This window comes from Coenobita brevimanus, chromosome 43 (genome assembly GCF_032717465.1).
Source record: "Coenobita brevimanus isolate Jiangsu-jjx chromosome 43, ASM3271746v2, whole genome shotgun sequence".
Classification (NCBI taxonomy): Eukaryota; Metazoa; Arthropoda; class Malacostraca; order Decapoda; family Coenobitidae; genus Coenobita; species Coenobita brevimanus.
Genome location: NC_136996.1, coordinates 3,791,162 through 3,804,627, shown reverse-complemented (window position 1 = coordinate 3,804,627; position 13,466 = coordinate 3,791,162). Strand labels below are relative to the sequence as shown.

The following is a 13,466-nucleotide window of genomic DNA, read 5'->3' as shown; positions in this document are numbered from 1 at the left end:
TGCTGTTTTCCTGTTTTCTTAAAACCCCCCAATATACTGGAGCTCTCCTGTAATCCAATGCAGTGTTAGTTGGACCACTGAGCAGTATGGATGGTAGGCACTGCTTATGTTAGGTCTCTGAAATCCCAGTCTCCAAAATCCTTATCATTCTTTATTTAGTTACTTTGCAAAGTCTCCAAAATCCTTATCATTATTAATTTAGTTACTTTGCAAAATGGCAAAAATTTAATACAATTTATTGTTCCATGATGACAAGGGCTACAGAGGTGTTCTTGGTGTCCATTTGCAAATGATGGAAAGTGGATTTTTTTTTTTAATTATGTTATTGTTTTCACAGTCCTGTTTCCACCAAAAAACGAAAACTTGTTAAAGGTGAGCAAAAATGGTGAATTTGCCAAGGGTGTAGAGGCTAACATTTAACATGAACTGCATACTGTAAAAAAGTAAGTACTCTCTTTTTCTGATGAAATTTTTTGTGCAGACAAGCAAGAAAATCAATCAGTCTGAGCAAGATGGAAAATATACTAAAGAACTAAAATCACAATTCCTCTGGCACTGCATACTTTCATGAAAAATAAGGGCATTCATATGGTTAAATATTTAATAATAAAATTAACTTGTGTTCTTGATACCACAAGTAGGTTCTTATGGGTACTTATTGAAATCTTAAACAAACCAAGAAAGCAAGATGAGAGAACTCATTCAAATATGCCCATGCATAGCTGATGTGATATGAAAAGTGGCAGAAATTAATGTGTAAAATTTAGGCAATGAATTGTGCTTAAGTAAAAATGAACAACTTATAATTGTACCTGGAAATCAATTTACATGTAGAACTTAACTACAAGAAATCTACACATTATAAAATGTGTATGAATAAAATAAACATGATGACAGATGAAAATCCAACACACCATTCTGAAATAAATTGTTATATCTAATGGAACATAATTATAAAGGAAAACAATAACCAAACAGCATGATACGATAAAAAACAATTAAAACATGTAAATTTTTTACCCAGTCAGAATAATGACTCCCAAATATTACTGTCATTTCCTAATGTTTGTTAAAATAATATTGTGTGCAGTGCTGTGCTACCAACAGGCAAAATGCAACATATCCAATTATTGTCAGAAAAGGAATCTAATATTAGTAAAACATTTGACCTAACTTAATAAATGTCACCATGACTCACCAAGAGGTCATCTCTGTCCCAAATAGTGTTTTGCTGAAGGAGTAAAGGGTTCAGTAATAAAAGGGTTGATTGGTTTGTTAACATGCGTGCAAAATTATAACAACAACAGTTACGTTTGAGGATGAAATATATGCATCAAAATAATCATGAATACAATGTATGTAAAAACCAAATCGTGAACTGAAAATAAAACAATGGTGGGGAAAAAAAAAATCTTGTCCTTTTAGCTACTATTATCAAAATACAGTATTTGGCAGCCCCAGAAAAAACAGAAAATAATGATAACTTTCACTTACTAAGCAATATTAATGGGTATTAATGTATCAGTAATGATATGCCACCACTAAAATTATCTAATTCTTCAGCAAGCACATGACTGTTATTGTATTCACCGCATTACTCTGTCTGCTTTCTGCTTCATGCAATTATCCATACATATGGTATGGTTCATTTTTTAAGTGAGGGGGGTCATTTCTAACTGAAGAAACTTACTACAATGAAAGAGGACAGTATAAAGAGGGGTGTGGGATCAAACTGTTGTGTATAGTACTGAGTGTGTGGGCAGCAAAAGTGACGGATTACAGCTAAACTAACATTTTTCTCACTCCTTACATTTTCAAATTTTACACTAATATTCTAATCATACAAGCTTTAGCAGAGAGGCTTTGCTCTTAATTTCCAATAACTGATATACATAATGCAAAATGTGATACTGTGACCCCTTAATTACGAGAACAAATTTTACAATATAAATTATGACAATCATTGCATGAATACCTTTTCAAAGCAGAACAGTATCATTATGTTTGCAGCACGTGATCCAACAATTCAGTTCTGTCTGTCTAATTTTCCTTCATGAAATAGCATTACATGGAGGTACATTTAGTCATTCATTCATTCATCATCTAATCCAGTGTTGACCAATGAGGAGCACAGGAGCCCAGGGCTGTGCAAGTTGGTCCTGATATTAAGATGAGAATGACCAGCCTCACTCATCCCTGTGTAGCATTACGTGAGCAATAAACCCCCAAAACCCCTTGGATATAAACCTGCACCGGCTCAATCCGAAAGTAGAGCCTTAACTGGCCACTAAACCACTAGGTGCAATAATTTGGTTATATAGTTACCACCCAGCACTGCAAATGTTTTCCAGGTGTACAGGACACCATTTGGCTTGTCACTCAGAGTAGAGTCACCCGCAGACAAAAGGAAGAGGAAAGAAAGGAAGAGAGACAGAAGAAGAAGGATGAAAAGAAGGAAAGAAGAGAGGAAAGAGCAGGCACCTGAGAGAAGCACTACATCAAGTGAGTGGATGGTTAGTGCCCCCACCAACCATAGTGACTTTCAATAAATTTCAAACCTAAGATGAAGTATTCCAAAGATCTGTTAAAGAGAAGAGGAGACCTTAGGCGTATTCACATATAACCAAGTGAATACATCATTACTGAGATACTTTTTTTTTTTTTTTTTTTTTTTTTTTTTTTTAATGAACTAAGGCAAGTAGTTCTTAACCTTTTAAAATCCAGGCACCTTCAAGGTTTTTACCATCATGTAAAATGTTAACAGGGAAGTAAGGTGGCCTTGTACCATTATATAACTTATACTAAGGCACAAGGAGACCTTGGGTCTTCCTATGCCATGAAAAGGGGAATATGGGTTTGATCTCCTAGGCACCTAGAGGAAAGAGAGATTTTGGCTATCCAAAACCCCCTTTTTATGTCAGGTCAGTACAGATAAGGATTAACAATAAAATGACTTATTCAATTCTGTATAACTGATTAAAATCACAATTAGTTATCATTATGATTCTCTATCAAATCACATCAGTAAAATGCTCTAAAAAATGCCAGTTATACTTGGCTACACGTTAAAATAGTTTTCCAGCAAATCTGACCCGTGTTGTACTTATAACACTCTTAGGTACTACTTTGAGAGCTTTCTACTTCAGTTGGGCATGCATATTGTTAATTCTGTTAATTCACTTGAAACTAGGTATGCATTTGGTATCCTATATAGGCTTTAGATATAATTTCCATCACCTGTCAGTAATTGTCTCTGAATTCCCCTGTAAGTCTGGGAGAAAACTGCATGTGACTGTATGATATGTGGTGGGTCCTCATTTCACACGTTCTTAGAATACAGTACATGGTTATGTCTGTACACAGTCACTGCAGTTCATGCCAGCATGCCAAATATGCAGAAAAAGACATTTACTATATGATTAAAACCACCATCCAAAAAGTCAAAACAACCATCTTCCTGTCCTCCAACCTCTATTTTGCACTGTATGTAACGGCAGGGATGGCTGTGATACACCATTTAAAAGCAATATTTTCTTATGAAAATGAATACACAGATCTGGCATCCACAGGACGATGCTATGATAACCTACCCATGTAAAACAAGGACCCACTGTACTTTACTACCTCACAAACTGAGTCACAATTAAACTTGTTTCTAACTCAATGATTACAGCAATACTTATTAAATAAAAATTAATATGACAACACTTCTGTTATGGGATGATTGCAGTATTATCATATGTGATTAGTATGTATCATAATGATGTGCCTTGTACAACAACAAAAAATGCTGCATAACACAGTATACAGTACTACCATATTTGACTGTTCTTGTGTGGCTGTCAAAATGTGGAAGCAAGAGGTGTAAAGAGTTTATCAATACCTCAGCATTACTAATGATGGCTTTAGCTGGTACAAGACACCAAAGTTTGGCTACATCAAGCATTCCAAGCTAAAACAAGCTTATGCATAAAGACCAAAGATATGCAGCTCTAATAAACTTTTACAGAGTAATGTGAGCTGGTATCTTTTCAAGGTACTGAGTGAATAATACTGCATAATAAACCAACTAAAGTAGCACTATAACAAACCAAGAGTTTAAGTATTACCACACCAATACCTCATCAAGATCCAATGACTCCTCTGAACTAGACTGAACAGAACATTAAAATGAATAAGTATAAAGTAGTTTATTTCACCTCCAGCTGATAAAATTCATATTACTTTGTGAAGCCTGTAGTATATACTGTATGGTAGTAACTATGTGTATTGTACTGCATTTTTTCACTAATCATGACCTTCCCATATATATATATATATATATATATATATATATATATATATATATATATATACTGTAACTGTATAAAGTATCAGTAAAAATGGAGCACATATTAGTGTTCTACAAGTGCAATATCTGTTTCATAACTTTAAAAGAAACTTACATAAGATTAGCAATGCACGAGAAGACAAGAAGTTTCACGAGACCCTGTATAACTATCTATATGAATTGCAGCCCATTGGACATAGCAAATCCATAAGACTTTCAGGATTAATTATTTCAGTTAAACAATGCACTCTGCCAAACCAAAATACAGTATGACTAACATTTCCAATGTGCCCTATACTACACTTATCTACAGAGTCTGCTAATAATAACAAGACTCCTGGAGAAAAATTGCCGGAAATAATTTTAATACTATTATGCACTGCAATGGCAGTGGATATTATTTACATATAAATGGTACATAATCTAGGGCCAATAGTGATTATGCAACTAATTACTATATGTACAATGATAGTTTAGCAACACATTCATAACTATCATCTTACCCGAATCATTCCTGTCTGCAATGAGGAAATGGTAAAAAAAAAAAAAAAAAAAAAATCATTAGTACACTGTGCTTTTCAAATTATCTGCTTCAGCTGAAAACAAACAATAATCTGAGGTGCTTGGGACTGATGTGATGAAATATACCAGATGCAATCTTTGAAAAAAAAAATGAAGCTAAAGTCCGCAGACTATATCATAATATTTCAATTTTAAATTTTTTCATATTTCAGTCAATGATGTTGGATGATTAGTTAGTTACAAAAAATATAAAGTCTGAAACCATTAGCTTTAGATCTGGTACACCAGTATGTCAATTCAATCCAAAACACGTCACTGCACCTATAATGCATGTAGATGCACTGTAGCTATGCCACATAATTATGAACATAATTCGACATTTGTTCAAGCAACAATACAAAGGACACTTAAATGTAATACTTTAATCATATATATCATATGCACTGTTATAAATATTAAACTAAAATGAAATAAAATCAGAGTAACTGACACAAAACACTTTTAGAATCATGTTTTCTGAACATCTTCATCGACAAGTTCTCTCCAAAGTTGAACAGAGAGTAAGCTGATTAAATTATAAAAGATACCACACTGTACTTCAGGAATAAACCACAAGTTTTGGATAATATCAAAATTCTGCCAGTTAATGTCTGGCAAATGTACTGTAGAGACCACAGGAAACAACACTGCCATTGTTTTTGACATTTAACTCTTTGGCTGTGGTGAATTTCTGGGTGCTGCATAAAATAGTCCATCAAAATTTGGAACAAATATGAAGTTCTTTATTCTCTGACAAAACTTTAACAGTCATAGCATTAACATTATTGGTGCCCTAATGCAGGTTATTATTAAGTACTGTACTGTATCACAAAATCATCTAGTCACGTGAAGAAAAATTGCCCAGTAGGAATACTGCAGCCAGAGCCAATACTAACTTTATTTTTAAGTAATAATTTTGCCCAACTCACCTTCCCTCCATCCACCACCTTGGGGGGCCTCAGACGGGTCAACATCTTGTATGTCTCCAGGTTTCGGGCAAAGCTGCGGCCTCGCATCTGGACAGCTTGATCCCAACTGCGATCCTAGGAAAATGATTAATTGGCTGATCAAAGCATCTACCTACAGGATTGTTACATCAAAGATCACTGCTGGCAATAACCATGGGATAGGACCAGGATAAACTGTTATGTCAATCACACCTACATAGTAAGGCCTGGAGTTAAGAAGGCTCTTTATGAGGCTGTTCAGATTTACATTATAAAAGTTAAGAACAGCTTCAAGTTACACTCACATGGTACAGTATTCATATTTATGAACGATACAATTTACACTGAAATTGCACTATTCAAATTTAATTAGGTAGAGAAAAAATAAAATATAATATGAGTTCCATCATTAAAGGTATGTATTGCATTAGATGTCCATGTGGTCAAGGAAGTGGCCTCACGTGGGTCAAGGATGCAGACAGTCATGCTCAGTCCCAATCTAGCCCTCCCAAAACAACACATGAAAAAGTGTCACATATTGCATATTATACAGTATACAGCATTAAAAATGAATGAAATAAAGAGATGTAGAGAGAAACCAAGTGGATGACAGTGCAGATACTAGCAGCGTGCACTTTGCACATCCTTCCATTTATGACTCAGTCCCGCTCTAGCCCTTGCCAAAACATGAGAAGAGCAGCATCACACATCACACATTATTACAAACAGCATAGCATTAACCCTTAAAGACCATTCATCTCAATCGACGTGTTTTAAACAAGGTAAATTCATTCTGATCCATATCGATTTAGTATAAGCCATAAAAAACTGGGGAAGGGTTGCCATGCCTCTTCAATGACCTAACTGGAAACTAGCAAATGGTAACAACAATATCTGGTGGTGTCTGGCATGACTGGTCCCCAAAGATGTGGTGGGAAGGCTCCCCCCCCCCTTTGGCCATCTCTCCACCTCCCTCTGGCCCATTGGATCCTCCTCTCACTGTCTCCTCCCACCCAAATCTCCCCCATACCCCCTCTATACCACTTTCGGGGTGTGTAGCAGGCATATTCCCTTCCTACTGAGGCCTCCCACCCCCCTCCACCTCCCAGGGCCCCCCCCCACACACACTCCACCTCCCTCTGCCCCAGTGGTTCCTCATCTGACAGTCACCTCCCACCCAAATCAAGCGAGCCAAACACCACACCATTGCATCACTGACTTACAAGCTATTACCGTCAACCTGTTTTATGCAACGGAATGTATATCTGTTATTAGTTTTTCATGTAAGATTATTGGCCAAAGAATATTAGTTTCTTTGTATAATTTACCCATTTTCCATCATTTTTTATGGGAAACCTTTGTGACTGTTACCTGCAACTTACGATTTTTTTTTTTCTTTTTTTATTTCTGCTGTTCAACCACTTATGCATATCAGTACAGGTTTTTTAGCATTTTAGGTAACACCTACATGTATTTCATTATTTATTTTGCAGACCCTAATTTTTTTTACTCACATGCAATTTTTTTTTTTTTTCAGTTATTTCATTTATTTATATAATCATAATGTTTTTGCTTCATTTATACATTTCAATATATGTACAAATTTTTGTCTCATTGAATTATTTACTCATGCGGTGAATCAATATATTTTTATCTTGCATGCAGAGGTAATTTTTTTCCCCTTGTTTTATGCACGCTCATACAGTTTGTTTCACGCCTGAACACATGTTTCATATTGATTTGGGTGATTTTTGTAAGGTTATGTGGTGAAAAATAGGCACTACATATGCCAGAATTTTCCTATTTGCATTCAGATGAGATGGGTAACTATTCTTATAGTTGATGGTCGATTGTGCGGTAACCATTAGGCCTATGGGTGTGACATTGGCACTTTCAGGGGTGTAAATTCAAGCTCTTCAAATCAATGAGAAAATTTTACCTTGGTAAAAGCTCAAAAATCGATGCCTTCTGCGGTTGGGGTGACAGTTGGACCTGGAGATTTGCGGACTTTAGGGGTTAAAAATGAGTAGAATAAACACACTGAGCAAATGGCTGTGCAGATGGTACCTGTGTGCATTCATATATCCATTCTGTTAGAAATTGTGACTCGGACCCAATTCAGTTCCCGCCAAAACAACACATGAATAGCAGTGTTGTATACTGCACAATATATTATCTACAGTGACAGCGGCAAGAAATGTGAAAGTGTGAAGGGCATAAGTGATAGATTAGTAATCCATGGGGAAGAAGAAAGGATCAGATGGAAAGAATATTTTGGAAGCCTGATGAATGGGAATAGAGACAGCAGAACTGCTGTAAACATGATTGGTTTTGGAGGTGTGCAGAGAAGGAACACAGTAATGGGAAACATGACACTTGCACAGGTGAAGAATGCTGTGAAATGGCTGAAAAATGGGAAAGCAGCTGGGGTTGCTGAGGAGTGTGCAGAGAGAGCGGAATGAAGTACTTGTTGGAGATATGTAAGAAGGCATGGATGAGTGAAACTGCCAGCAGAGTGGAAAAAGGCTGTGACTGTACCCATGTACAAAAATAAAGGTATGCGGTGAGTGCAAGAATTATCATGGCATAAATTCATTGAGTGCGGTAAGGAAATTATATGGAAGGATTATTATAAAGAATGTAAGACAGATATCAAGAGTCCTGGTGAGTGATGAATGGGGTAGCTTTAGGAGAGGCTAAGGATGTGTGGATCAAATATTTCCAGTGAGGCAGATAGTGGGGAAGGCTTGTGAGAAGGACTATAAGGTGTTTATGGCATTCATGGATCTGGGAAAAGCATACAACAAAGCAGACAGAGAAGGATTGTGGAAGGTTTTGCGCACGTACAGTGCAGATGGTAAGCTGCTAGGCGCCGTCAAGAGTTTTTATTATAGTAGTGAAGCATGTGTAAGAGTTAATGGGCATTTAAGTGAATGGTTCAGGATCAATGTGGGCATGCGAAAAGGTTGTGTGATGTCCCCTTGGTTGTTCAATATATGTATGGATGGGGTGATGAAAGAAGTAAAAACACAAGTAATGGAGAGGGGGATGGCATTGGTAATGAATGGTGATGGAAGGAATATCTCAAATTTATCGTATACTGATGATGCAGTACTACTTGCAAATACCAGAAAAGAACTTGGTTGACTAGTGCAGAGTTTTGCTGATGTCTGTGAGCGTCGTGCCTTAACAGATAATGTTGAAAAGAGTTAAGTGATGGTTACTGAGAGAGAAGGTGACTCCCAGTGTGATGTTACAGTGAATGGAGAGAGACTGGAAGTGGTGAGAGAGTTCAAATACCTGGGTACAGTGATAGAAAGGCGAGGAAAATGTGCAAAAGAAGTGGAAAGTAGAATGGTACAAGGAAGGAAAGTAGCTTGTGCAATGAAGGTCTTGATAGGGAACAAAGGCTTGAGTGTTGTAGCTGCAAAAGGCTTACATGAAGGAGTGTTAGTGCCAACTTTAACATATGGATGTGAGACAATGGTGTGGCATGAAAATGAAAGTCAAGAGTGAGAGCAGTGGAGATGGAAATGCTGAGAAAAGTATGTGGAGTACAGAGAGTGGATAAGATACGAAATTATGTGATTCGTGTAAGATGTGGTGTGGAGAAGTCTGTGGACACCAGAATCAAAGAGAGTGTACTGAGATGGTATGGTCATGTGGAGAGAATGGATAACAACAGAGTGGTGAAAAAAGTATATCTGAGCGAATTTGAAGGAGGGAGGAGGAAAGGTAGACGAAGGAGAAGGTGGAGGGATATGGTGGATGAGTGTGTGAGCAAGAGAGGTTAGGAAGTCGGTGAGGCTAGGGGACTGACAAGAGATCGAGCTGGCTGGATGACTATTGTGAGAAGATGCGCATGATCAGGGATTTAGCACCCCTTTTTAATGTGACAGCGTCCGGACTGACTCTTATCAGATACGTTTACGTGAAGCTACAGAACATGGTGAATTTTTTTGGCACATCAGATTGAGCCAGGACTCTGGGGGCTTGAATGGTGAGTGAATAGAAGCGTGGCCCACTGGACTGGGCAAATTTGGGCTATCTGGACGTTGCTACTCCTCATCCTGCCCTAGGGTGGGAAAGGAGGTCCGAATGATGATGAAGATGATTATCTACATGCAATATAACACGGAATATGGAGCAATAAAGACATTAAGTGAACAGCTGTACAGGTACCAGCTATGCATTCTGTGCATTTGTTCTTTTATGACAAAATGTATCTACTACTATCATACATGAACCATGATGAATGATCCTAACCTTGTGAATAATGACTGCTTTCAGAAGGGTATGAATAAAAAATTAATTGAATTACCTAGTCCAACTTTCACTTGAAATAATTTTTGGTGACAAGTACTGGAATAAAAGAAGATAATGCATGATAACTAAAAAGTACGAGAGGATGAGTTACTGCCACATGTATCAGCAATAGGAGGATGACGAAAGCACAAGCTGCAAGATGCCTGTATGCTCCAGCTGATTGACTCATTCCAACTTAAATAGTCCATCCATCCATTATCCAATCCTATGTTGCCCCATGAGAAGCATTGGAGCCCGGGGCTAGGCATGTTGGTCCTGACATTAAAGATGAGAGTAACCAGCCTCACTCATCCCCGAGTGGCATTACATGAACAATAGCCTCAACCACTCCTTGGATATAAACCTTCACCGGCTCAATCCGACTGGAGCGCCGTAATTACCAACTAAACTACCAGGTGCCAAAATCTGGTTACTTTGTTACCACCCAGTGTAGTAAATGGTTTCCTGGTGTACAGGAAACCATTTGACTTGTCATTCAATGCAGAGTCACCTACAAGTAGCAGGAAGAGGAAAGAATGAAGGAAAGAAAAGAGGGAGTGTAAAGTCGCCCATAGGCAGAGGGATGAAGAAAGAATGAAGGAAAGAAAGACAGAAGAGGATGGAAGGAAGGAAGGATGTAGGATAGGAAAGGGTAGACACCTGAGAGCAGCACTACATCGAGTGACTGGATGGTGAGCGCCCCCAACTACCACACTTAAATAATTTGTATTGATTTTTAACACTACCACAGCATGACTACATATATGCTGTTACTAACATTCCAATGGTGAGTAATTGTTTATCTGGTAAGTAATCCCTCTACTATCCAACAATAGAGCCAAAGGCATGTCCAGAAAGTGGTCCCGTCCGGAAAGTGGGCCCCTGGCTCCTGGACTGGTACTTAAGGGCCCTAACCCAGCCTAACTTTGAAAGCCACCTAAATTTATAGCTCCCTACCAGACATGCATAGCACCTATTTAAACCTATTTAAGACCCTATTCACACCAATAATGGACATAAAGCATGAAAAAAATGAAAAGGAACCAAAGAATGAGGAATTAGAAGTGACTGTACCTCAGCCACGGTACTTACAGCACGTCTGTGGCCGCCTTCTCTAAGGCTTTGGCAGTGGTGAAAATGCTCTTGAAGCACGTACAGTAATCCAGTGTTGTGCTGCACTTAATTCTTTGCACTGTGAGTTATAATTGTTTAGCAATGCACATTGTTCTTAACTGCACCACGCCAGTTTCAACCGCCAATTTGCACTCCTCAGTTAATCCTCTGCACTCTAAATTCTAATTTCTTAACACTGCACAACACTGTAAATTCCCATGTGGTCTAATGGCCAAGTATTGCAGTTTATTTACTGTTTATTCACAAAAAACGAGCACATGTGGCTTCCATTCTGATAAGCATCTACTCGCCACTGAAGTTAGGCAGTAACTGTTGGTGGCAGGGAAACAGAGTTGCCAGATCGCAACGGCCACATTACCACACTCCTCAATTTTCATTACCAAATTTAACTTTTCATTACCAAATTAGTAATGCTAGCATTTATTTTTCACTATTTATATATACAAGTGGAAATACGAGTAATCACTCTCCTTATAATTAACAGCATGTTGATTATTTTCATGGTATGTAGGCTAGCAGATTAATCAGAGAAAGCAAACAATCCACCATCTCCACTCTGTGTATCCTCATACATGTGAAAAATCCATTTGGTAATGCATTATTCTGATTCATTACCAAACGAATTTTTCATTACCAAATTGGCCCACATTTGGTAATGAAGTAACGTTTCGTTTTTAAAGGCTCCAACATGCTTGCATGTGTCGGCTTTGGTCACCTAATGGCGGCTCTCCATGCTGCACGATCCATTGCAGCCTCCCTGTTCAGTCCCTTAACCCTAAGGTCACACTTAATGAACTCATCCCATGTCTTTCTCGGTCTACCCCTCATAACTCCACCCCCAATATTAACACTTCTCACCTTCCTCACCCAATTATCATCCCCCATCCTCTCCACATGTCCAAACCACCTCAATCTACCTATCCTCATCACAACACCAATACACTCCAGTCCCATCCTACCTCTCAACTCTTCCATTGTAAACCCAGCCCCTCCAGGCCTTGGACGCAAGGACGCACTGCACATCCACCTAATCATTGTCATTTCTGTACGTCTGAGCCGGCGAATATCTTCCTCCTTCACTGCCCAGGTCTCACTGCCATACAGCATTACACTCCTAACACATGCTGCATACAAAGACCCAAATGACAACCCTGACAGGGGAGGGGGGAGGGGGAGGAAGGAAGGGGTGAACGGGCCATGGTGTAAACAGCCGTTCGGTGCCGCGAGGCAATTTCAAATCACGGGTGGGAAAAAATTCGGATTTTGGGGGGATTTTTTTATTTTTTTGGCCATTTTTGGATTCCGAAGGTCCAGGCCCACAATGTCTGGTAAGTTAAGTGTCCGGAAAGTGGGAAACCGGATTGTACAGGGATTACTGTATACTGGAAGGTAAGTAGTGGAAATGGATGCTGTCTGGAATGCATTTACATTTTTTGCATTGATTCAATAAAAATAAAGGACCCAGGAGGAGATGAACCACTTACTGTTGCAAAATTAAAGAACATATGAACATAAGTTCCAGGTGTACCATACAGTACTCTGCTCACTTTCACTAAGCACAAAATTACCATCTCTCAATCTTGACTGCTGAGTAATAAGAGACTGACACTAGACTGGGGACTTGTCATTAAGAAGAGCTATGAAAAAGATGCAAGACTGAAGCACCGTCTTATTCAACCACTGAGCTATGGAAAACAAGCTGCAAAAAGGCAAAATTCCCTGCCTAGTACAAGTGAATGAACTGTAGTCAACTGATAACTCCTCCCATCCAATGACACAGTTTTATTTTATTTCTGCTTCCTCCAAATGATTTTATTCAGTTTGGAACTAACTTCTCACACTAAAGGTAATAGATACAGCATTCATTAACACCTTCTCCACCAGAGGGCTCTAATACTCTGAATAAAACTGCCAATAGCAGCAAGGATAATCTTTTAAAGTACATCCTCTGGCTAAAGTGGTTAATTCAGTTTCCTACCCTACAGAAACTTAATTCCTCTTCAGCAATCAAGCACACAGACACTGATGATGGTGGAAGGGGGGATGGGGAGTGGAAGGGGGAGGTGCAATGGCAAAATGATTGAAAAGGTGTGACAAAATTGTAAAAGAGTGAAAAATAACATTTATGTTATGGCTATCCTGTGGGGGATTCCAGTGGGCAGAAAGTTAATGAGATGGCAAGAAATGTT

General features: G+C 38.4%; 1 protein-coding gene across 3 annotated transcripts in view; it reads right to left on the bottom strand.

Moving 5' to 3' along the window:
• Positions 1 to 13,466, bottom strand: part of Pfk (ATP-dependent 6-phosphofructokinase) — a 141,709-nt gene that overhangs the window by 35,852 nt on the left and 92,391 nt on the right. Inside the window, exons 10-12 of one of the 3 annotated variants that reach the window (XM_080270833.1) lie at positions 5,821 to 5,934; positions 4,834 to 4,848; positions 1,199 to 1,231 (exon numbers count right to left, since the gene is read on the bottom strand). In XM_080270833.1, coding sequence (XP_080126959.1) covers positions 1,199 to 1,231; positions 4,834 to 4,848; positions 5,821 to 5,934 — 162 coding nt within the window. The remainder of the gene's footprint in view (positions 1 to 1,198; positions 1,232 to 4,833; positions 4,849 to 5,820; positions 5,935 to 13,466) is intronic. The other 2 variants (XM_080270834.1, XM_080270835.1) reach the window with 2 other exon arrangements.